Consider the following 23,754-nt stretch of genomic DNA (forward strand, 5'->3'; position numbering starts at 1 on the left):
ATATATATATATATATATATATATATATTGTGATAATATCAGTTGGTCTTAGCTGTTTCTTACTGTCAATGTTTGAGTATTTATATTGTTTTGTTTATTGTTTTGTTCTTCCTATGTTAATGTTTTATAGCATGATTTTCATAAGTTATGTGTTTGTCTTAACATGTGCATTTATGTTGATACTGTATTCATTGTTGTCTTTCTTTGTTACAGATATGGTAGTTTGCTAATGTGTTGAATAAAGCTTGGAAATTATCACCAAGTATTACCGTACTTACATTATAATTTCTTCAACACAAACTCATCATGGCTAAGTTACTGAAGCCGTCCAGACTGGACACGGATCCCAGCTCGTTCAATGCAGCCAAAGAGTGGAAGCACTGGCATAGAACATTCACTAATTTAATGGAAGAAAGTGGAGATGCTGCACCAGACAAGTTGAGGGCATTAGTGAATTGTGTGTCCTCAAGTGTATATGAACTGATCGAAGACTAGTACTTTTGAGAGTGCAATCGCTAAACTGGATAGTGTTTATGTCAAGTTGCCAAATGAGATTTTTGCTAGACATGTTTTAGCGACGCGACGACAGCAGTCAGGAGAATCCATTGACGAATTTCTGTGAGTTACATAAACTTGGAAAAGACTGCAACTTCCAGCCAGTCACAGCAGAACAATATCGGCAAGAGCTAGTACGTGATGGATTTATCAATGGTATTGCCTCGGTATTTATTCGTCAGCGGTTACTAGAGAATAAGTCACTGAATCTGGAAACTGCACACAGTCAAGCTCGTACGTTGGATCTTGCCCAGCGCAGTGCCGACGCATATGCATCGCCACCTGTTCCTCATACTGCTGCTTTAGTTCCAGAGCGGCAGGCGCAGCCAACCGGTGACCAGCAGCAACATCCAACGCAAGAGGAAGCTGAAGGAAGTTCACCGGGAGGTTCAGCTGTTGCCGCTGCCTACTTATCAAAGAGAAAATGTTATTTTTGTGGTAATGCACTTCACAGTACAGGTAGAGTGAGTTGTCCCGCACGTACTGCCACATGCAACAAATGCGGTAAAACAGGCCATTTTGCAAAAGTCTGTAAATCGAAAATTTCAGGTAGTACCACTGCTACATTGTATAATCCCACTTTACTTGCAATAACTGCCACTTATCCAAATAATCTTTCACATGCAGCTACAAACATCACTGTAAATGGCCACTCATTGAAGGCCCTAGTCGATTCTTGTAGCTCAGATAGTTTTATATGTGAGGAAGTAGCGCAGAGACTAAAACTGACAGTAGTCCCTGCAAGCTCAGCGGTCTCAATGGCATCAAAATCGTTCAATGCTAGTTCCCCTGGATTTGTCAAAGCAGACTTGGTTCACCTTGATCAGAGATATCCCTGTATACAGCTAGGGGTCCTGAAGGATTTGTGTTGTGATGTCATTTTGGGTTATGATTTCCAAAAGCAACACTAGAGCGTGAGTTTTCAATATGAAGGGAAAAGACCAAGTTTGAAGATAACTGGCGCCAAACCTGTTTGTTTACTAGCGACAGCTAACATAGATGAACCGTCATTGTTTCCGAACTTACCTCGACAGTGTAAACCCATTGCAGTCAAATCCAGACGCTATAGTCAAGATGACCAGCTGTTTGTAAAAGACCAAATTTCACATTTACTTTCTGAAGGTATCATCGAACCAAGTATATCCCCTTGGAGGGCACAAGTTGTAGTAGTCAAAGATCCACTTGACAGGCATAAAAAGAGACTGTATTGATTATTCCCAGACCATTAACCAATACACAGAACTAGATGCTTATCCCCTCCCAAGGATAGAGGATATGGTACATGACCTTGCTAAATATAAGGTGTTTTCCACATTTGACTTGAAGAGTGCATATCACCAAATCAGCATTAAAGAGAGTGAGAGGAAGTACACTGCTTTTGAAGGTGCAGGGAAATTGTTTCAATTTTGTAGGATTCCATTTGGTGTGATGAATGGTGTAGCTGCATTCCAAAGAGCTATGAACAAACTAGTTGAGGATGAGAAGCTCAAAGATACTTTTCCATACCTTGACAATATCACTGTAGGTGGAGCATCTCAGGCTGAACATGATGAAAACGTTCAAATCTTCTTGGAGGTGGTTCAGAAACGGAACCTTACCCTCAATGAAGGGAAATCGGTTATTTCTGTTCCAACAATCAATGTTCTAGGGTATTGTGTCGGGAATAATGTTATAAAGCCTGACCCAGACAGATTACGTCCCCTTCAAGAATTACCGCCTCCAACGAATATGGGCTCTCTGCGAAGAGCTCAAGGATTGTTTGCCTTTTATGCCAAATGGATCCCTGGTTTTTCTGACACGATACATCCCTTAGTGAACACAAAAACTTTTCCACTGAGCGAGCCAGCACTAGCTGCTTTCAATTCTTTAAAAAAACAACTTATGGATGTTTCACTGCGGGCTGTGGATGAGAGTCTTCCTTTTGTTGTAGAGTGTGATGCTTCGGAAGTTGCTGTCTCCGCAGTCTTGAATCAGGGTGGCCGCCCAGTAGCTTTTATGTTGAGAATGCTCCAGGGTAGCGAGTTGCATTATCCAGCAGTGGAAAAAGAGGCCACAGCTATTATTGAAGCGGTTCGCAAGTGGAGCAATTTCTTAGCGAGACGACATTTTACTCTGATTACTGATCAAAGATCGGTGATGTTCATGTTAGACAGCAGGAAGCGAACTAAAATAAAGAACAACAAGATACAAGAGTGGAGGTTGGAGCTGGCATCCTACAGCTATACTATACAGTATCGTACGGGGAAACAGAATATTGCAACGGACACCCTGACTCGTGCCTATTGTTGTTCTATTTCCTCAATGTCAAGTCTCACTGACATCCATGAGAACCTTTGCCATCCTGGCATCATTCGCCTTTTGCACCTTGTGCGATCCAAAAACCTCCCATTTTCAACAGATGACGTGAAAAGTGTGTGCGCTTCTTGTAGAATTTGTGCCCAACAAACACCAAAATTCCATCGTCCAGGAAAAGGAGTCCTCATAAAGGCCACCCAGCCAATGGAACGTCTTAGCATTGATTTCAAGGGGCCTCTGCCCTCTACCACGAGCAATAAGTACATTCTTACGGTTGTTGACGAGTATTCACGTTTCCCCTTTGTGTTTCCCTGTCCAAACATGCATTCGAAAACAGTGATCAAATGTCTTGAATCTATCTTTATCCTTTGTGGAATGCCTAGTTTCATTCATTCAGATCAAGGTGCTTCTTTCATGTCCCAAGAACTGAAACTGTACCTTTCTCAGAAGGGGGTTGCAACCAGCAGAACGACACCTTATCATCCGATGGGCAACGGCCAGGTTGAGAGATATAATGGTATTATTTGGAAATCTATTTGTTTAGTACTCGAAAGTCGTGGCTTGAAGACTCAACACTGGGAGATAGTACTTCCTGAGGTTTTGCACTCAGTTAGGTCGCTCTTATGTACAGCAACTAATGAGACGCCTCATGAACATTTTTTCAGGTTTCAGCGACGCTCTAGTCTTGGAAGTACATTACCGTCATGGCTTTTGACTCCTGGACCTGTACTATTGCGACGGCATGTTAGGTCTAGCAAACATGAACCGTTAACTGAAGAGGTTCAACTCATGGATGCAAACTCAATGTATGCAAATGTCAAATATCCAGATGGTAGAAAATCAACTGTGTCTACCCGTGACTTAGCCCCAAGTCCTGCAGGTGCAACGTCTCCTGTACACCATGTTGAACCATCAGGAGAACGGAGTCCCCAGATACAACTGAAGTGCAGGATACACAAACTCATGATAACCGTGATTGTCATGAATCCAGTGAGCCCACTGAGATAAGAAGGTCCACTCGTGTGTCAAGGCCGCCTGATCGCTATAGATGGGATTAAACCAATACATTTGTTTTGATTAAAGTTGAATTTTCTAGGGGGGCAGAATGTGATAATATCAGATGGTCTTAGCTGTTTCTTACTGTCAATGTTTGAGTATTTATATTGTTTTGTTTATTGTTTTGTTCTTCCTATGTTAATGTTTTATAGCATGATTTTCATAAGTTATGTGTTTGTGTTAACATGTGCATTTATGTTGATACTGTATTCATTGTTGTCTTTCTTTGTTACAGATATGGTAGTTTGCTAATGTATTGAATAAAGCTTGGAAATTATCACCAAGTATTACCGTACTTTCATTGCATATATATATATATATATATATATATATATATATATATATATATATATATATATATGTGTGTGTGTGTACATGTATAAGTATATGTGTATGTATATATATATATATATATATATATATATATATATATATATATATATATACAGTATATATATATATATATATATATATATATATATATATATATATATATATATATATATATATATATATGTGTGTGTGTGTGTGTGTACATGTATAAGAATATATATATATATATATATATATATATATATATATATATATATATAATATATATATATATATATATATATATATATATATATATATATTTTACAGTATATATATATATATATATATATATATATATATACAGTGTGAATAGATATATATATATATATATATATATATATATATATATATATATATATATGTGTGTGTGTGTGTGAGTGTACATGTATAAGTATATGTAATATATATATATATATATATATATATATATATATATATATATATATATATATATATATATATATAATGTATATATATATATATATATGCACATACACACACACTAATGGATGTTGATATGTACCACATGCTGGGCCACTGGATCAATAAGAAATTCAGTTTCATAAACACAAACTCCAGAAGATTTATCTGATTCCACAAGAATCAGATTTCATTAGTCATCAATTGAATTTCATAGATATAAATTTAGAAGATTTCCCTTTAGGCTTACAATAGTTAGCATTTATTGAGTTGGGAGGTGTATTTTAAAGTACCGTATAATAAAACCACATTTCCACATATTGAAACTGGCAAAACAATTAGAGTTGGGTATTTCAAACATTTTCGGAAGTTTGTGTACTTACTTTTGTAATGTATTCCATCAGCACACTGTCCACTTTATAATTCTTAACTTTGGTTTCACTTTTCTTACTGGCTTCACTTATGGCCTTCCTAATTTTTGTATTCTCACTGTCTTCACGTTTCAGTTTTGTCGGAGGCTCACTGAAAATAAAAAAAAGGTTTTTATATAAAATATTTTTGTCACTATCTAATGAAGGATAAAATCCTCCTAAAATGTTACTTTTACAAAAACTAGGTTTCTTGCTGAAATGCAATCCATGTACTAAAAAAATCAAAGAGCAATACAGATTACTAGTTGAAAGTCACAATAAAACTTAAGCAATATCATAAATAAGGTACTAGTGTTACACAGGAAGCACAATCACTTGGGGGCAAGGTGGTTTAGCCTTTCTTAGATTGGTTTGAACAACATAAGGAATATGTCAGATCTTCTCTAATTCCCAAATAACCTTGAGTTGTGATTCTATCATGTTGCCAAGGATCCCAAGACTGTTCTGTAATATAAAAAAGTTTTTAGGCCTTCGGGACTCCGGATATGAAATACTAAAGATTAATCAGTCATTGAGCTACAGAAGGAGTCAAGACACTAAAAGCTGTACCCAATTTGACATTGTAATAAGGAATTGTGAAGACTTCCGGAGCAGTATTTAGGTTGCCCACAAGGCCAGAAATTGATATGCATGTTCCAGAAAGGCAAAACTGAGGAATTTCCTTGAATCTGCATGAATAGGTACTTGAAAATATTCATCCATCAAGTCGAAAGAGAACATCCAATTGTTCATTTTAATGGTGGAATAGATGGAAGAGTTAGACTGCATATGAATTATATTTATCTATCTATCTATGTATCTATCCATCTATATATACATATATATGCACCAAGGAAGTGTTTTAAAGTTGCCATGGCTATCCTTCCCGCGAACAGAGTTAACCTTGTCTCGAAGGATATAGGATACAATTGGATACGTGGGCGAGAGAGCCGTTACAAGTTTCGATCCCAGTGTGCTACTACAAACACGTTTCCTGGATCTCCATTCCTTCTTGCAGCACCATCTTGACGGTTGTTGGAGGTTTTACTGCGTGTTTTCAAAGCTTTTTTTGAGTGATTTTCCGATCATGGATGCTACGGCTTCTTCCTAACCAACTAATTTGGAGAATTTCTGTCTCCACCATGTTATTATTCGCAGGCTTTTAATTGCCAGTGGCTACTGCACGGTCGGTGGCAACGTTTCATGTATCCAAATTGCTCAGAAATGCTGTTATTCAGTCATATTACTGTAATGATATGTTTTATGTTTTTGTCTTACAATTATGGTATAATTATGGGGTATCCCCCTCTTTTACTCTGACTGGTGATATGTACTTATGCACCATCCCCTTCTTTCACTTAACCTTGCTGGTTTCATAGGGCTGCCCATCCTCCCATGCTATTGATGCATCATAGCAGGGAGCTGCAGTCCTGAAGGTCCTTCTAGGGGCATTGGATAGTGTTTTACAGTTGTCCTAGGGTGACGGTTTTTCCCTTTTCCACTTATCCTGTATGTTTGGCCAGGTGGCACAGGTCTTGGGAACCTATTCCCTAAGTCAATTTCTTGTCCATCCATTGGAACTCACTACCTTGTTGTAATGCTGACAGGTAGACCTCCCTTTGTGCTGCCTTACCCATTCTTAGGCTTCCCTTCTTAGATTTTGGTAGGCTAACGGCTGGTTGTGAGGACTCTTCCTCTTTGCCTTCTTATTGCAGACTCCTTGGAACACCATTTTAGTTCTAATGCTACAGTTGGGCCTTCCTGTCTCTCATCCTCAACCATCCCCCTTGTGCCTGCTGATGCATCTATTTGCTGTGAAACCTTATTCCCCTTCCAGTCCAGTTTCCTGACGACTGAAGTATCCTTTGTTGCTATATTTATGGACGGGATAGCTTGTAGGCTATCTAGTCTGGACCTCGGTAGGCGAGATTTTTATTCCTTCCCTGGATGAATTCTCTCTGTCGCCTTAAAGACCACTCTTGGGTGGTCTAGTTGCCCCTTCTCCTTTCTAGTTAGGCCATACCTTCCTGTCTTAGTAACTTCAGTTCCTTTTGTCCAGTCTACTTAACCTAGCATTTGAGTTTCCCTCATCTGCTATGTAGACTAGGCTTGCCTGCACAGTATTTCCTAAGGCCTAACCCTATCCAGGCAGAGAGCTAGTACCCCTTAGTGTTATCCTTTGCCGCTTTAGTAGTTGCCTAGTCTATGACTGCAGCTTCTTATCCTGGGCTATGCACCTCTCGCTGTAGAGTCTTGGCTAATTTGTCTGGTTAGTTTATCCTATCTTCTGGCATTGGATGTGAGAGGGATATGGGGGAACTCCCCTTCCCCTCTGCTGCCTTACCTGCAGCCTTAGGCTGGTCATCTTCACGTTTTTCCTCTTCCTTATCTGGGGAACATTATCCTCTGAAGTTGGTCGATTGGATCCTGCCTGGTTGTCAGGATATCCCTTGAATCTACAGTCCTTGGCAGTCTGCTCGTCTTGTACGGCTCTCATTATCTTGAAGGCTAACCCTCCTTTCTCATGATTTAATGATAATGACCATGTCTTTGGTAGATTTACTTATCTACTGCCTTTCATTTCCTGTGCCCTTTCCCCCTATTTGTGGACTGTTTCCTTTTAGGATCGTCCCCTTTTCCCTTGTCAACTGGACAATGCCTCTGCCGCATTGTGTCGATATCCTTGGGGTGTTGAGGGGTCAGTTCATGATGAAAGGGTTGCTAAGAATAGCCGACGCCTTAGGCCCGGCTGCTACCGCCCTGGGAGCAGTTGCTGCCGGCTTAGACAGGATGATATGTGAATTTGGCAGCTTAGATTGTCTAATAAACCAACTTTGGAAGCATTGGTGTTCCTCTAACGGGACATATTCTTTCATTTTCTACCACATTATCTTTTATAATTATCTTAGGAATCTCTAAAGATTTCTGAGTTGTTTGGCTTGAGTCTCCACTAGAGTGTAGCAGTAGCCATAATGTGTGCTGTAGAATATGTTTATTCTAGATATATTTTTATGATAAATTTCCATTGGAATATTTGTTTATAAGATATCTTCAAGATTGAACAATTCTAATTGAATCTTACTCATTGAAATTTTTTTAATGACACTTACTCATAGAAAATTTCTATCTTTACAAGTTGCTGAAGAAATGGAGTGTTCAATGGTATCCTGTACCAGGCGGATCAATTTGGCTTGTGGCCACAAGACTAGCCGGAAGCATGCAGACTGTCATGTTTCCAAAGGGTCCTTTGCAATCTCGGAACCAGGTGCCCCTTACCTTCCTTCTAAGGAACTCGAGAACTTCCTATTTTCCAAAGCCGAGGTGACTGATGTTTTGGTGACCAGACACCAACGGTACAGCTCAAGCTGGTATGATTAGAGCATGCAGATGATGAAGTTTGGGACGCTCTTCAAGCGATGAGCCTAGAGGACGATGACATGCTGATGACCTCTTCTATGACGTCAAAGAGGGAGAGGATCCTGCCGACTACGGAAACCTTTGAAGTCTCTCTAGATGTCCATCAGGTAAGTACAAAGCCCAGTACTTCTTTGGCCCAATCCCCCATCCCTGTATCTGCCACCCACGTCTTCAATTTTCTTTTCATTTCTACGCTAAGTAAAACTTTGTCCTCTGGTAACTCAGAGTTTATGGCATTCATGGAAGATATACAATAAAGGGTACCTCCAGATTGGAGAAGGCATGGGTTGTAAGCCTGTCTCCAACTTAGAATTCTACCCCTCTATTGATAATTATCCTTACTACTATAGAAGACTACTCTCGGAAGCGTCCATAAAAGATGATACGACCCCTAAGGAGACTATCATTCTGGACCACAACAAGGCACCATCTTTATTGCTTAAGGAACTTATGATGGCCATTTCACCAACACTCAAATTTCTGCCTTCAGCAAAAAGCAGGCCACCTTTATTGCTCCCAATGATACTGTCTTTCCACTTGCCTCAAAAGTTTAGAGGCTGTGGAGAAGGCAGTAATGGAATGTAGACTATTGACAGTGTCAAAGGAGTGCAGACTTGTCTCCCTTGCCCTTCCTTATGACTCAAGACAGTTGGGAAGGTGTCCAACACACCTTTACGGTCAGAATAAGGACATTGGAGACAAACAATTCAATGAAAGGTTGCCTAGAATTCCCAAATTACTTTTGAAGGAAGAATTGGAAGCCAAAGAGAGGCTATCTGCATATTTGTCCTAACAGTCCTATCTGGAAATGCTGACTGGGAACTACTCCAAATCAAACCTCTTCACAGTCCTGGCAAAGACTCATCTAGCTACTTTCCACATGCTTTCTTTCTAGACCGTAGAACATGCAGAGCACACGTCCTTGCCGCAGCAACTATTGGGCACAAGTCTAGAAAGTTAATCGTCTCAAACATCTGGGAGAAAGATCTCGTTCCTCAGAAATAGATGAAGGAAGCTTTGGACAAAGCGGCTCAGGAGAAAAAGAGCCTTTCACAAAAGTGGGGTATGTCTTCTAAAAGGAAATTCACCACCACAGAAGGACTTCAACCCAAAGGCAAGAAGCCTAAGAGACCCTTTAAAGGTAGGAGAACCTTTCCTATTGCGACAGCTTCAGTTGCCACGATCCCTCAAACTGTGTACACTGTTCCCCATCAATATGTGTCACAGTCTCCAACGTTAGCCAAAAGGAAAGTGCTAGCGGCAAAGGAAGGTCTGGAAAGGGCAATCAATCTAGGGGCCGAGAAAGTATAGTCAAGGCGTTTAGAATAGCAGATTCTTCAAAGCATCAATGAGGACCTACCGGTAGGGGTAAATCTTTATCTTGTCAGGGATCAAAGGGAGTTTGATCCTTAGGCTCACAGCATAGTCTCTAAGGAACTAGGCTGGAAATGGAGACATATACCACCCCAGTTCAATAGGTTCTTTCAAACACAACCCCATTCTTGGAGGATTACGTACAGGATCTTCTCCGGAAGGGAGTCATTGCAAAAAATCCATGAACTTTCAGGGGCGGCTATTTTGTGTGCCCAAAAAAGATTTGAACACACTTTGAACTCTTCTGTACTTGTTCCCACTATACAAATTCATTCTGAACTACAAGTTCCAGATACTGACTATCTTGCAAATACAGACCCTACTACCCCAGTGTCATGTATGATTTAGATAAATGCCAAAAGTATTAGCTAATGTAAACGCGCAGGATGTAGGGGGGTGGTTGCCGACCTATGACCTCATCTCCCGGATTCATGGGTAGTGTGGGAAGCAGTTCAAACAGTTTTCTTCATTGTTTGATATCTGCTGACCCAAGCACATGTGTATTGAATCTATTTCCATGTCAACAGACACACCATGGAAAAGGGACGGAAAGGAGACTAGAACTGGCTTCGTGCGGTTGCATCACCTGCCACCGCTACCAAGGGCCAGACAAGCCCTCATACACTCCAGGAATGTGTGGGAAATAAGAACAGCTAGGAAACCAAGATGAGTCGGTGAAGTTTGAGCCCAAGTTCGAGTTGGGTCAAGCTCAAGACGTGAGTGGGTAACCCTCAATAGGCCCATCTGCCATGGTAATTCTACCTCAGCCATGGCTGGCGTCGATACAACAGGAGATGTCCAATGAGTGTCCTTTTTTGTTGTAACAATCTTATTCATATAACCGTCTTCCCATAAGTCCGTTCTCCCCAAGTGTGTCTGTAATTTACAAGATAAATTGTTAGTTACCCTTATTGATAAACTGTTCCAGTAATTTGAAAGTCAGCGAGGAACTTATATTTTCTTGATTATTTGATTAGAAAAATTTAGAGTCCTGTTAAAGATGTATTTAAATGACTTATTCACATTTAAAGAAGAATTCTGCTCATGTTTCTGTGAAAATTAACTTAGACAATGAATCCCCTTACGATGTAAAAGTTGTTTAATTCACCACCTCTCATCTCTTATTATTTAATTGTCCACGCCATAGTGACACCAGGGGGTCTAAACCGTCTCCATAAATCTTATCGATGCCTATTGGCATCTTCCATTAGGTCGACAATTCTACCCCTACCTTGGTTTTAGACTGGCAAGAAAGGCCTACGTTTTCAGAGCTATTCCCTTCGGGTGATGGTTTACCTAAATGACCAACTAGTCTGGGCTGCAACGAAGTCGGAATGTCCTTTAACAACTCCAGAATTCATGAAATTCCTATAGTCTCTGGACATTCAAATCAACCTTGAAAAGTCCGGGCTATATCGAGCTCAAGATTTCCACCGGCTAGGGCTTCACTGGAATCTAAAAGTCACACGTCCTTTCTCTACCGCAAGGCAAGAGAAAGGAAATCGCAAAATCTATCAGGTGCTTCCTTCGCTTAAAGGTAATCACCAGACGTCAACAGGAAAGTCTTAGGATCTTGGCAGTGTGATAGACCCAATCCTAAAAGCAAGACTCAAGGATGCCCACACAGTCTGGAGAAAAGAGGCATCAAGTGCTCGGAGATATCTTCGCCACAAAACCAAGGCTTTGCTGCTCTAAAAGCTCAAGCCGTGGTCCACTACAAAGAGCTTATTGACTCACGCCCCTCAACAGTATCCTCGTCCTTCCATGACAATTCACACGGACGCCTTGGAACACAGTTGGGGGGATTTTACCATTTCCAAGAAGATACTGGATCAGTGGTCAGCCACATTTCAGAAGTTCCATATCAACATCCTGGAAGCTATGGCAGTGTTTCTAACTCTGATGAGACTGATCTCAAAGAAAAAATCACACATCAAATTAATTCTTGACTGCAAGATGATGGTATACTACGTTAACGGACAAGGCTCCAGGTCTCCTCAGATCAACCATGTAATTTTAGCCATTCTCACCGCAGTCAACCTGAGAAATTGGCATCTGTTAGCAGTTCACTTAGTAGGGGGTTTAAAATGTGATGGCATACGCCTTGTCAACACCCAAGCCACTGGAAACAGAATGGTATCTAGATGCAAAATCATTCTTTTTCACCCTAGAGCAAGTCCCAGAACTGCAAACAGATCTCTTTGTGACGAGCTTCAGCAAGAAGCTTCCCCTGTAAATAGCACCAAACTTAAATCCAGAAGCGGTGGGAATGGATGCGATGTCACTGGATTGGAATCAGTGGTCTTACATTTACCTCTTTCCAACGTTCAACCTCCTAATGGAAGTCCTAAACAAAGTGCAAACTTTCAGAGGGACAGCAGCTCTACTAGCTCCAAAGCAGCCCAAGAGCAATTGGTACCGTTATTCTGGAATGTTCTGGAACTCAAACCTCTTCAAATCCTTCAACCATTTCCTTTGCTGTCTCAGTACGTTCCACAGAAAATTGTTTTCGCTTCCTCTTGGATAACGAAAAAACCATCAGCTCATGATTTGCTCGCCCTAGTGGCTCAAAGAAAGTATGGGGTTTGAAGGACAGGACTGACTTTATACAGTATAGGAGTACAAATCCAATACTACGAAACAACAATACTTGTCTTCCTGGAAAAATGGTAGGGATTCATTAAATGACATCAGCCCTCTTTCATTACCATGGACTTCTGTATTTCCTTTTTCATTTCATTACTCGAACAAGGTTTGGCCTCTACAACTGTTGCCTCATGTGGGTCGGCACTGAATAGACCTATCACTTATGCTTTTCATATTGAACTCAATAGCGAACTGTTCGATAAGATCCCGATGGCTTGTGCTAATTTGAAACCTAATGCCCCTCCCAAGGCTATCTCATGGTTGTTGGATAAAGTCTTGTACTTTGCCTTCTCAATAGATAATGCCACTACCTCTCTGAGGGATCTTACTCAAAAGTCCATCTTTTTGCTTGCTATGGCTTCTGGTGCTAGAGACAGCAAGATTGTGGCACTTAAGGGGGCTGGCTGGCTAATGCCAATTTTCAATGACAGGACTTTGGCATTCACAACACTTAATAAGGTGACTTATGACATCTCTAAACTGCATAGGATTATTGCCTCTGACCTTTGGTTTAGAGACGCCAGGGAGATTTATCCTGAAAATTAGTTTTTCAAATTCTATCTCATCCCTTGATAATTATTACTAAGATCTGGGATTACTACCCTATTTAGACCTGATATAGACCTCCAATAATATGAAGTTTTTTTCTAAAAGTAATATTTTTGGCAGATATAAATTTTTTCATTATGGTAAGAAAATAAACTCTAAAAATCAGCGAAAATTCCAAAAAAATAATTAGGGAACAAAAACTGGAAGAAGAGCTTCATTTCATTATTTTATAATCTATTTCTAAAATATATACCAAATTTCAATGCTATATCTTTAAAACTAAGGGAGACTATTGAATCTGAAGGTCAATTTGTATAGTTTTGAGATATGGACGTTCAAAGTTATTCTTTGTATTTTTACAAAGGCAATATTAATAAATAAAGACTATTATGAATTTTATGTTCTTTTCTGGGTATTAATAAAAGAAAAAGTTATTCATCATAATTTAATTATAAATGAAGATAATTTGGCTCAATATCTAGCTTTTTTGGGCTCAAGCCATGTCGTCCTGATGGAAGGTTCCTTCAGTAGCTTCCTAAGGGTATATATGACTACAGTAGATATTCCCAGAGAAATAAACTAAAGGTTTCACAGAATTCTAACTTCTGGCGCGAGTACCCATAAGGTTTCCCTTTAGGATACCGTATAATAACAGGGGACGTATGCTTGACACGCCCCACAGCTATCTGCACCCCACATAGCGTTAACGCTTCGAGGGGGAAGTGTGGCAAGTTATGGGAGGAGCCGTTACTAAATTCTCCTCCTTCGTTACTGTTACGGTACTCGGCGACGTCAACATCCGGTCGCCATGTTGGCTGCCCTCTTGGTTGACGTCACCGTTGCGCGCCATCCTCATTCCTTCTCACGTAGCGTTTATGACCAGGTGCTTTTTCACAGTTTTTTGCTAAGTGATCCATCATGTCGCAATCTTCTGCATCGCCTTCTTCTGGAAAGTTGAGTACCATATTCTTGTATGGTATAAATCAGCTCTAGCCGTAAAGTAACGTCTTTTTATCTTAAAATACCGTGTTTTGTGGCGGAGCTGTGCCTTGACCGGAGGCGTCATGACGCGGACGCTGTTGTTCATCTCGCATACTTTATTTAGTTAGCCAGAACAACCTTCCCGGTCTTATAACTAATTATCAGCATTAGTTATTTAGTTTTCATTGCTAGGAATTTGTTATATTATGCCACCAGTATTCAATTTCGGAGAGTGTAGGTACCCAATTTGTATGCTAGATTGCTAGCCTAGCCCTCAGGCTCGATAGCCTAGGCGGTTTTGTTTACTCTCATGCATGATATGTGTTCCTAGTGTTAAGTTACGAAATGAAGATATTAGGCATTTATACATATAAGATTCAGTGATTGCACATATGTTTTTCGCCTTCTAGGAAGTATACAAGGGCTTTCGGTGATCTTGGTAGTCAACTCCCTTGCCCGTAACCTAACGCTAGGGCTCTTGTATACTTTCTCACCTCCCCAGTTACCTTACCCAAGGTAATCTCCTCCCTCTGAGGTAGCCTAGGCTACATACTAGACCTCCTTTCCTCGAATCGTATTAGAGTGAGGTTAGGCTAGGATTTTCTTTCCCCGCTCCTAGCCATAGTACATGAGCTTTGAGTTTGGGACAGAACCTCAGAGTACCAGTCGTTCGCCCCCAGCTACCCCTTTAGGTGAATGAACTCTCCTTTTGGTCTCTGCTGGTCGGCGAAGGCGGGGGGGGGGGGGTCTGCCCTTCCTCCTAGTCCACACCTGGTAGGGTTTCGACCCTTCCTCCCTGTGGCCTAGCGACTTGTCCTACACCTGCCTTCATTGGTTTGGGACTCGCTTCCCTACCCTAGGTTAGGCAGGCCAGGGGATTCTGTTTCTTTATAGTTTAGGACAGTACATTAGTGCTGTACCTTCTCTGAACTAACCTACCCTAGACTGGAGAATGAATTCTTCCTACACCTGGGATAGTGCTGGTTCTGAAACAGACCCCCGCCCAGGAGTGTTGGTGAGGGCTATGCCTTCCCCTACATTCCCTCTCAGAACCCTCGCCCCTTCCCCCTCTGTCCTTTAGTGTTGGCCTAGCCATCACACCTCTGTCTGACGTCCTACAACTCCACCGCGTGCCGGCGGGTTGTGGGTTCGGCTCTGTCCTTTCGTTGGGTAGTCCGAACTGCTACGCTTCCCACATATAGTCGAACTATGGGATAGCTTAAGACAGGTTGGTCTGCCGGCGGAAGACCTCACTATCTTAGAGTGTTCTTCGGTCCTCCCTTCGGTCGCCATCTGCAATTCTAGCTGACTGCCGGCTCTGTTGGGGCTGGATGAAAGATTGCCTCCCTCTCTCTTTCATTTGAACACTCCTTCCGGAGGAAAACGAGGTTTGGGTAGTGAGGTACTGCCCTTCCCTCCCTCTTCCCCTATCCTTTCTCTCTACCTAATCAGTGCCGGTCCACTGCCGTCTCTACCCTCCCGGCAACAGCCGTCAGCGTAACCTGGTTTCCTCTCTGTCTCATTGATTGACGTCAGTGCTGGAATACCTTCGCCGGTTGCTTGCCGACTGCCGGGGGCTGCCGACTTGCCATCATCCCGAGGTTTGTACTCTCTCTGCCACAGACTGATGACAGGGAGGGTTCCCCCTCGATGGAGATTCGCCGGCGTCCGGCGAGCTTCCGGCATGCCATCACGCTGCCGGCGCCACCTAATATTACTTCAGTGGACTGTCACCTCAGTGACTATTGTAAAGCTATATACGATAGCCAGTATACATCTATGTTTAGTACATACCCCAGACAGAAAACTATGGTGTATAGTTGTGCAGTAAATTCTTCTAGCATACTTTGTGCATCCATGCACAGTCCCTTGCCGGGACCTATCTGAATAGGGAGGAATCATTTCTCTCCCTTTTCTTCCATGTTGAATGAACTCAGCTCCCCCTATTACCATGGCTAATTCCCTGGAGGAAGTCTAAGCTATGCTTTATCCAATGTGGATATTCCTTCCAGCTCTTTAGGCTCTTAAAGAGCCCCTAGAATTAGTAATGGTGTGGAGTCACGGCAATTGGCTGGGCGGGATGCACATGTATGTGTCTTTTCTGCTTCTTTTCCAGCTTACCTATCGTAAGCTTACACTTGAAAAGGAATCTTATATTATGTTTAAATAACTTTAATACTAATCTAAGATTACTTTAAGTCATTGTAAATGACTTCTGTACTCATGTCCCCCTTTCTTTTACAGGAGTATATCCGGTGTGAGCGCGCCTTCTGTAGCGTTCGGCGCCCGGACTTCTATGGCCACCTGGTGTGCCAAACCCACGCCAGCTGTTCCATCTCTCAAGGGACTCTTCGGTATTGGGACCCGCAGGTCTGCACTGTCTGCAAGGACCTGCTCCATGAGGCATTCGAGGACCCCCCATCAGCGGAGGCCAGGGACATCGCCCGAGAGAAACTGCGCAAATGGGTGTGTTGTTTCCAAAAGAACGCCACGGGGCCCTATCTCCCGAGCGAGAAGATAAGAGCTTTGCTCTTCCCAAAGGCATCTGCGGATGCCGTTATCCCCAAGCCTGAGTTCCCCTGCGTCTAGCTGACGGTTGAACCGGATGTATCGGACGCACTGCAAGACTTCCATCTTGACGAGGTGGAACGTATGTCGGAAGTGTTGGACACCACCGAAAGAACCCTGATGGCCGAGGGTCAAGAAGAGGAGGAGCATGTGGAGGCTCCGGACTCCGAGGGAGACGTCGCCCACGCCCCCTCTGTTACTTCCGCTGTTGTAACAGAACCAATTCCCTCTACCTCTTACACTCCTACACCGTCGATAGTGGAAAACCAGGATAGTCTCCAGGGCCTGGTGGCCCTCCTGGACGAGAGGTTTCGCAAGAGAGACGAAGACCTCAAGAGGGAGATCCTCCGTCTATCGAAACAGACAGCCATGACGATTAATGTTAAGGACCTTCCCCCTTGCTCAGTGACCAACCCCAGGAGGCATGCAGAGCACATGCCAATTACGAGTGGACGAATTTTCGTCAATGATAAACTAGGCGCCATCCCCCTTGAAGAGTTGGAGTTTTGGCCTAGTTTTGAAGCATATCCGGACTGTTACATCCGTCTCAAGTCCGAGCCAGTTTCCAAGGAGGAACCCGAGCCTAAGAAGGTCATTGTCTTTGACCATGCAAAGGCTCAAGCTCTTCTGGCTGGCTGCCTTAAGAGCCAGGGCTACACCAACTCCAAGGTGCCGGGCCTAAGCAAGAAACATCCATCCTTTCTTGCTCCTGCCACCATGGTCTTCCCCTTCGCCGAAAAGTCCATGCTGGCACTGTTGAAGGCGGTGGAGGAAGGGAAACCCTGCCCTACATTGGAGGAATGTAGGCCCCTCTCCCTCGCCCTCCCTCCCGACGACAAGAACTGGAAAGACATCCAGTTAACCTTCTCTGTAGGAAAGTTGGAGGCTGACGTCGCAGGACGGCAGTTTAATGATTACAGTACCTCCCCAAGCTCTTCGAATACCTTTGCATCGGGAGCTGGACACGAAAGAGAGGCTGGCTGCCTCCCTTTCTCACCATGTGCAATTGGAGACGATGGCCGGGGACACTCGGACCCTAGGCTTCTACATGGTCTTGGCTAAGACCCATCTCGCCACCCTAACGAAGGATTTCTATAGCTTCATCAGGGCCTGGAGAGCCTGTAGAGAATTCGTATTTGCGGATGCTACCGTCAAACACAAACCCCAGAAACTGATTTCCTCCAACATTTGGGGGAAAGATCTCTTCCCTAGCGACCTCGTGAAAGAGATCGTTGACAGAGTCGCCACGAGAACAGGAACCTTTTCAACAAGTGGGGCATGTCAAGGAAGAGGAAATCTTCTCAGGATGAGGGCCCCCAACCTAAGAAGAAATCGAACAAACCCAGACCCCAGCAGCGGCAGGCTAAGCGCCAGTTTCCGGCACCCGCTACTCCCCAATTGGTGGCTCAGCCCCAACAGACCTTTCAGTTGGTCCCTCAGCCAGTGGTGGCTCAGTCACCAGTCTTCACACCTGCCTACGAAAGGCAGTCAACTACCTTTCATCCCAAAGGTAGAGGCTCCGGCAGAGACTCCTCTCGACGTCCATCCAGAGGGAGAGGAGGAAGTGGAGCAGGCGGCCGAGGTGGCAAACCATCAGGAAACCAGAAGCAATGAAATGCTTTCGGTGGGAGGAAGACTCCGCCTCTTCCAGGATCGTTGGACCTTCGATCCTTGGGCTCACCGCATCATCAAGAATGGGCTAGGGTGGAGTTGGGTAACACCACCTCCAACCTTCCATCAATTCTTCCAACACTCCACCCCCGTCCTGGAAGAATACGTCCAAGAACTCTTGAAGAAGAAGGTGATCAAGTCCACCAGGTTCCAGGGATGACTGTTCTGTGTTCCCAAGAAGGACTCCGACAAACTCAAGAGTCAATCTGGACATGTCCCCTCTCACCAAGTTCATAGTTAACAAAAATTTCAAGATGCTAACTCTTCAGCACATAAAGAGCCCTACTGCCTCAAAAGGCATACACAGTCTCAAGAGACTTGGCGGACGCCTACTGGCACATTCTAATGAATCGCCAGGCCGCCTCCTACCTAGGATTCAGGCTTCAAAGAAGGCAGTACGCTTTCAGAGCCATGCCCTTCGGACTCAACATAGCTCCAAGGATCTTCACAAAGCTCGCAGAAACGATCATCCAACAGCTACGCCTACAAGGCGTCCAGGTGATGGCTTACCTGGACGATTGGCTGGTATGGGCAGCATCCTCAGAAGAATGCTTGCAAGCTTCCATAAAGGTGACCCAATTCCTGGAACATCTGGGTTTCAAGATCAACGCCAAAAAGTCTCTACTTTCTCCAGCTCAGAAGTTTCAATGGCTAGGAATCCATTGGAACCTTCATTCACACCGTCTTTCCATCCTTCTGAAGAAAAGGAAGGAAATAGTGGGATCTGTCAAGAGACTCCTAAAATCCAAACGGATTTCAAGACGACAACAGGAACAGGTGCTCGGCTCCCTTCAGTTCACTTCAGTGACAGACCCAGTGCTACGAGCACAGCTAAAGGATGCATCGTGAGTCTGGAGAAGATACGCATCCATCGCTTGAAGAGATCTCAAGAGACCTCTACCAACCAGGCTTCGCTCACTCCTAAACCCATGGTCGGAGGCAAAGAACCTGAGAAGATCAGTTCCCCTTCAACCACCGCCTCCGTCGGTCGTTATCCATACGGATGCATCGCTAGAAGGATGGGGGAGTCACTCCCATCAATGACAAGTTCAAGGAACATGGTCTCCCCTATTCAAGACGTTCCACATCAACATCTTGGAGGCCATAGCGGTCCTTCTTACTCTGAAGAGGCTGTCTCCACGTCCCTCATCCCACATTCGTCTAACTCTGAACAGTGCCGTTGTGGTCAGATGTCTCAACCATCAGGGCTCAAGATCGCCCCAACTCAACAAAGTGTTATTGCCCATCTTCCGCCTAGCGGACAGGAGATGGCACCTTTCAGCAGTTCACAAGGATTCCGCAATATGACGGCGGATGCTCTATCAAGGACAACCCCGATAGAGTCGGAATGGTCCCTAGACGCAGACTCATTCTCCTTCATCTCTCGACAAGTCCCGGAACTGCAGATCGACCTCTTTGCGACGAGCGACAACAAACAACTTCCTCGTTACGTGGCCCCAAACGAGGACCCCAGAGCGGAAGCAGTGGACGCCATGTCCCTGGTTGAAACAGATGGTCCAAGATTTACCTGTTCCCTCCACCCAACCTTCTGCTGAAAGTCCTCAACCAAGCTGAGAACCTTCCAAGGAACAGCAGCCCTAGTGGCACCCAAGTGGCCCTGGAGCAACGGGTTCCCTCTACTCCTGGAATTACAACCCAAGCTAATTCCCCTGCCAGACCCAGTTCTCTCCCAACAAGTTCAGAAGTCGACTGTCTTCGCTTCATCAAGGAAAACCAGAGACCTACATCTCATGATTTTCTCTCCCTAGCCGTAAAGAAGAGGTTTGGGATCTTGAAGAAAAGTTTGGACTTCCTAGAGGAATACAAAAGAAAATATACCAGAAGACAATACGAGTCATCCTGGAAGAAATGGGTGTTCTTCGTCAAGGCTAAAAATCCTACAGAAATATCTATAGACTTTTGTCTGTCCTTCTTTATTCACCTTCATGGACAGGGCTTGGCAGCCAACATGATTTCCACCTGCAAAACAGCCTTGACAAGACCACTACTTTATGCCTTCCAGATCGACCTGTCCGATGACATCTTTAACAAGCTGCCAAAGGCATGTGCTAGACTCCGTCCTGCACCTCCACCGAGACCCATCTCCTAGTCTCTCGACAAGGTGCTCCATTCTGCCTCAAGTTTGGACAATGAGTCTTGCCCTCTGAAAGATTTGACTCAAAAAGTGATTTTCCTTTTTGCTCTCGCCTTGGGAGCCCGAGTCAAGTGAAATTGTGGCTTTATCAAGAGAAGAGGGCCAGATACAGTTCGCTGAAACAGGCGAACTTACCCTCTTTCCTGACCCAACGTTTCTCACCAAGAACGAGCTTCCCACCAAAAGGTGGGGCCCCTGGAGAATCTGCCCTCTGAAGGAAGATGTCTCTCTATGCCCAGTGGAGAGTCTAAAGGTCTATCTTCGAAGAACTTCAGACTTTGGCAGAGGACAGATCTTTAAAGGAGAAACATCGGGGTCTGATTTGTCACTCAAACAACTAAGGGTGAAGATCACCTACTTTATTCGCAGAGCGGATCCTGACAGTACACCCGCAGGTCATGATCCCAGGAAAGTCGCCTCTTCCCTGAACTTTTTCCAGTCAATGGATTTCGAGTGTCTTAGCTCTTTCACGGGCTGGAAATCCTCAAGTGTGTTTTTCAAACACTACGTGAAGCAGGTGCACGAGCTTAAGCGTTATGTGGTAGCGGCAGGTAGTGTGCTAAAACCTGCTGCTTAGTGCTGCGCAGAACAGTGAGTTATTTGGGACTCTAACTCCATGGGTGCCTGTGTTGACCCTAGTGCAAAACATAGTGATTTTAAGTGCCACCTTGTGACACTAAGAACTGTTCTTCTACAAAGGTGAAGTTACAGACAGAAACACGTGTGCCACATGTTTTTAACATGAAGTGAATCTAAGACTTTCTAGAAAGACTTTATAGTTCCTCTGGAACTTGTGTGTAATGGCAAGTTTTCCTTTTCAGATTCCACACCCACTTCTTCTGATGTCTTTAGTCTATGTTTTTAATTGCATTCCATTTTGAAATTTTCTTATTGCATGCTAATTCTTGTTTTACTGAATAAAACAGAATTTTGTTACCCTGTGCGTCTCATTTCACCCTCATCCATGAAATAAACACACTGTTAGAGAATTTTTATTACCCCATTATTTGAATATTATTATGAGCAATGTTATAATATTGTTTCTCTTGATGCAAACTCATCTAGATCAAGGTAATTTGTTCCAACACAATTGTCTTACCTTCTTCTATCTGGCCCTAGGACTGGCAGGTATCTCAGAGACTAGTTGAGTTCCTCTATCAAGTAACTTCAAGATGTTCCATGCGTCCAAATAGGACTTCCCTGCCAGGGGGGCAGAAGCGGTAACATGGTATATGCTTATCTGAAGTGACATGTAACGGAAATGTCACAGTTTTCTGTGGTCATCAGACCATAGGAATATTATTTAGAAGTCGAAGGCACTACAAAATGGGAAAATTATATTTTCATAATAAAATAAATTTTTGAATATACTTACCCGCTCGTTATATAAAGAGCTGAAGTCCCCTGACGCTCTGGCAGAAATTCAAATTCTCGCACTATCGAAGATACGGCAGGAGTACACCCGCACCCTAGCGGTAGCTCAGGTGGAACACCACACCAACTCCAGTTCTTCCATGCCTCATAGCAGTACCACAGGTAGTCTCTAGAAGGGAGGAGGGTGGGTGTTAAATTTATATAACCAGTGGGTAAGTATATTCAAAAATTTATTTTATTATGAAAATATCATTTTTAAATATAAAACTTACCCGCTGGTTATATAAAAAGCTGATTGACACCCATTGGTGGCGGGTCAGAGACAGCTACATATTGAAAATTCACTTAAGGGTTACATACAACAAACTTAAGCGGTTCTCACCTGATAAGGAAGCTGACAGCAATGATACTCTGCCTCATTTCGTCTGCTATCCTTAAGAGATTCAGTGATCCACTCGGGCTGAAAATCTCTAGGAGCTGTCAAATGGTACGACCACCTATAATATGACAGGACCTCAACCAATACCCTTGTTCTGGGTGCACTCTAGGAACAAATTGACCACCTAACCAAATCAAAGATTGCGGAAGACTGACGACCAATCTCCACAAACAACCATAACAAACGAGTTCCAAGAGATAGAAAAGGGGTATTAGGAAAAAGGGAATGTAGTGGTAGATCATTCACCTACTATCGCATTTGCCGCTACAAAAGGACCCAACGTAAAAAAGTCCTCATAGCGAGTCTGAACATTTCTCAAATAATGGGATGCAAAAAACAGACTTACTTCTCCAAAAGGTCGTATCCATCAGACTTTGCAGAGAACGGTTCTGTTTAAAAGCCACTGAAGTCGCTACCGCTCTGACTTCCTGTGTCTTCACTTTGAGAAGCCTCTGATCCAACTCATCACACTGAGCATGAGCTTCTCGAATCAACAATCTAATGAAAAAAGACAAGGCATTCTTAGACATGGGCATCGAAGGTTTCCGAACTGCACACCACAGAGCGTCTGAGTTACCCCTCAGATTCTTAGTCCTGTCCACATAAAGTCGTAACGCTCTAACTGGACAGAGTACCCTTTCTAATTCATCTCCAGCCAAATCAGAAAGGTTAGAAATCTCGAAGGATTTGGACCATGGCCGAGTAGGGTTTTCATTCTTGGCCAGAAACCCCAGTTGCAAAGAACAAATGGCTTTTCATTCCGAAAACCAATGTTCCTGCTTAAAGCGTGTACCTCACTAACTCTTTTAGCAGTGGCAAGGCTAACCAGAAACAGAGTTTTCAAGGTTAAATCCTTAAATGAAGCAGAGTGTAAAGGCTCAAATCTGTCACTCATGAGAAATTTAAGGACAACATCAAAATTCCAGGCAAGGGGAGCTGTTTGAATCTTCTTGGTTGTATCAAAAGACCTAAGCAAATCTTGTAGATTCTTATTATTAGAAAGGTCTAGGTTCCTGTGTCTAAAAACCGTTGCCAACATACTCCTGTAACCTTTAATAGTAGATGACGAGAAGTTATGTTTAAATTTAAGGTCTAAGAAAAAATCTGCTATCTGGGTTAGAGAGGTACTGGAAGAGGAAATCGCGTTAGTCCTACACCACTCTCTGAATAACTCCCACTTGGACTGATACACCTTGATGGTTGAAGATCTCCTTGCCCTCGCAATTGCCTTGGTTGCCTTCTTCGAAAATCCTCTAGCTCTAGCGAGTTTTTCGATAGTCTGAAGGCAGTCAGACGTAGAGCTCGGAGGTTTTGATGATTTCAGGTCAAGTGAGGTTGTCTGAGAAGATCGGGTCTTATGGGAAGGCTTCTCAGGATATCTACCATCCATTCCAGTACCTCTGGAAACCAGCTCCTTGACGGCCAGAACGGAGCTATCAGTGTCATTCTGGTCTCTTCGGGGGAAATGA

At 43.3% G+C, this 23,754-nt stretch overlaps 1 protein-coding gene across 1 annotated transcript in view; it reads right to left on the reverse strand.

Moving 5' to 3' along the window:
- The window catches only part of LOC137628022 (protein mono-ADP-ribosyltransferase PARP3-like), a 398,487-nt gene that overhangs the window by 307,173 nt on the left and 67,560 nt on the right, over positions 1–23,754 (reverse strand). Inside the window, exon 3 of the mRNA XM_068359393.1 lies at positions 5,085–5,223. Coding sequence (XP_068215494.1) covers positions 5,085–5,223 — 139 coding nt within the window. The remainder of the gene's footprint in view (positions 1–5,084; positions 5,224–23,754) is intronic.

The sequence above is a fragment of the Palaemon carinicauda genome, chromosome 2 (assembly GCF_036898095.1).
Source record: "Palaemon carinicauda isolate YSFRI2023 chromosome 2, ASM3689809v2, whole genome shotgun sequence".
Taxonomy (NCBI): Eukaryota; Metazoa; Arthropoda; class Malacostraca; order Decapoda; family Palaemonidae; genus Palaemon; species Palaemon carinicauda.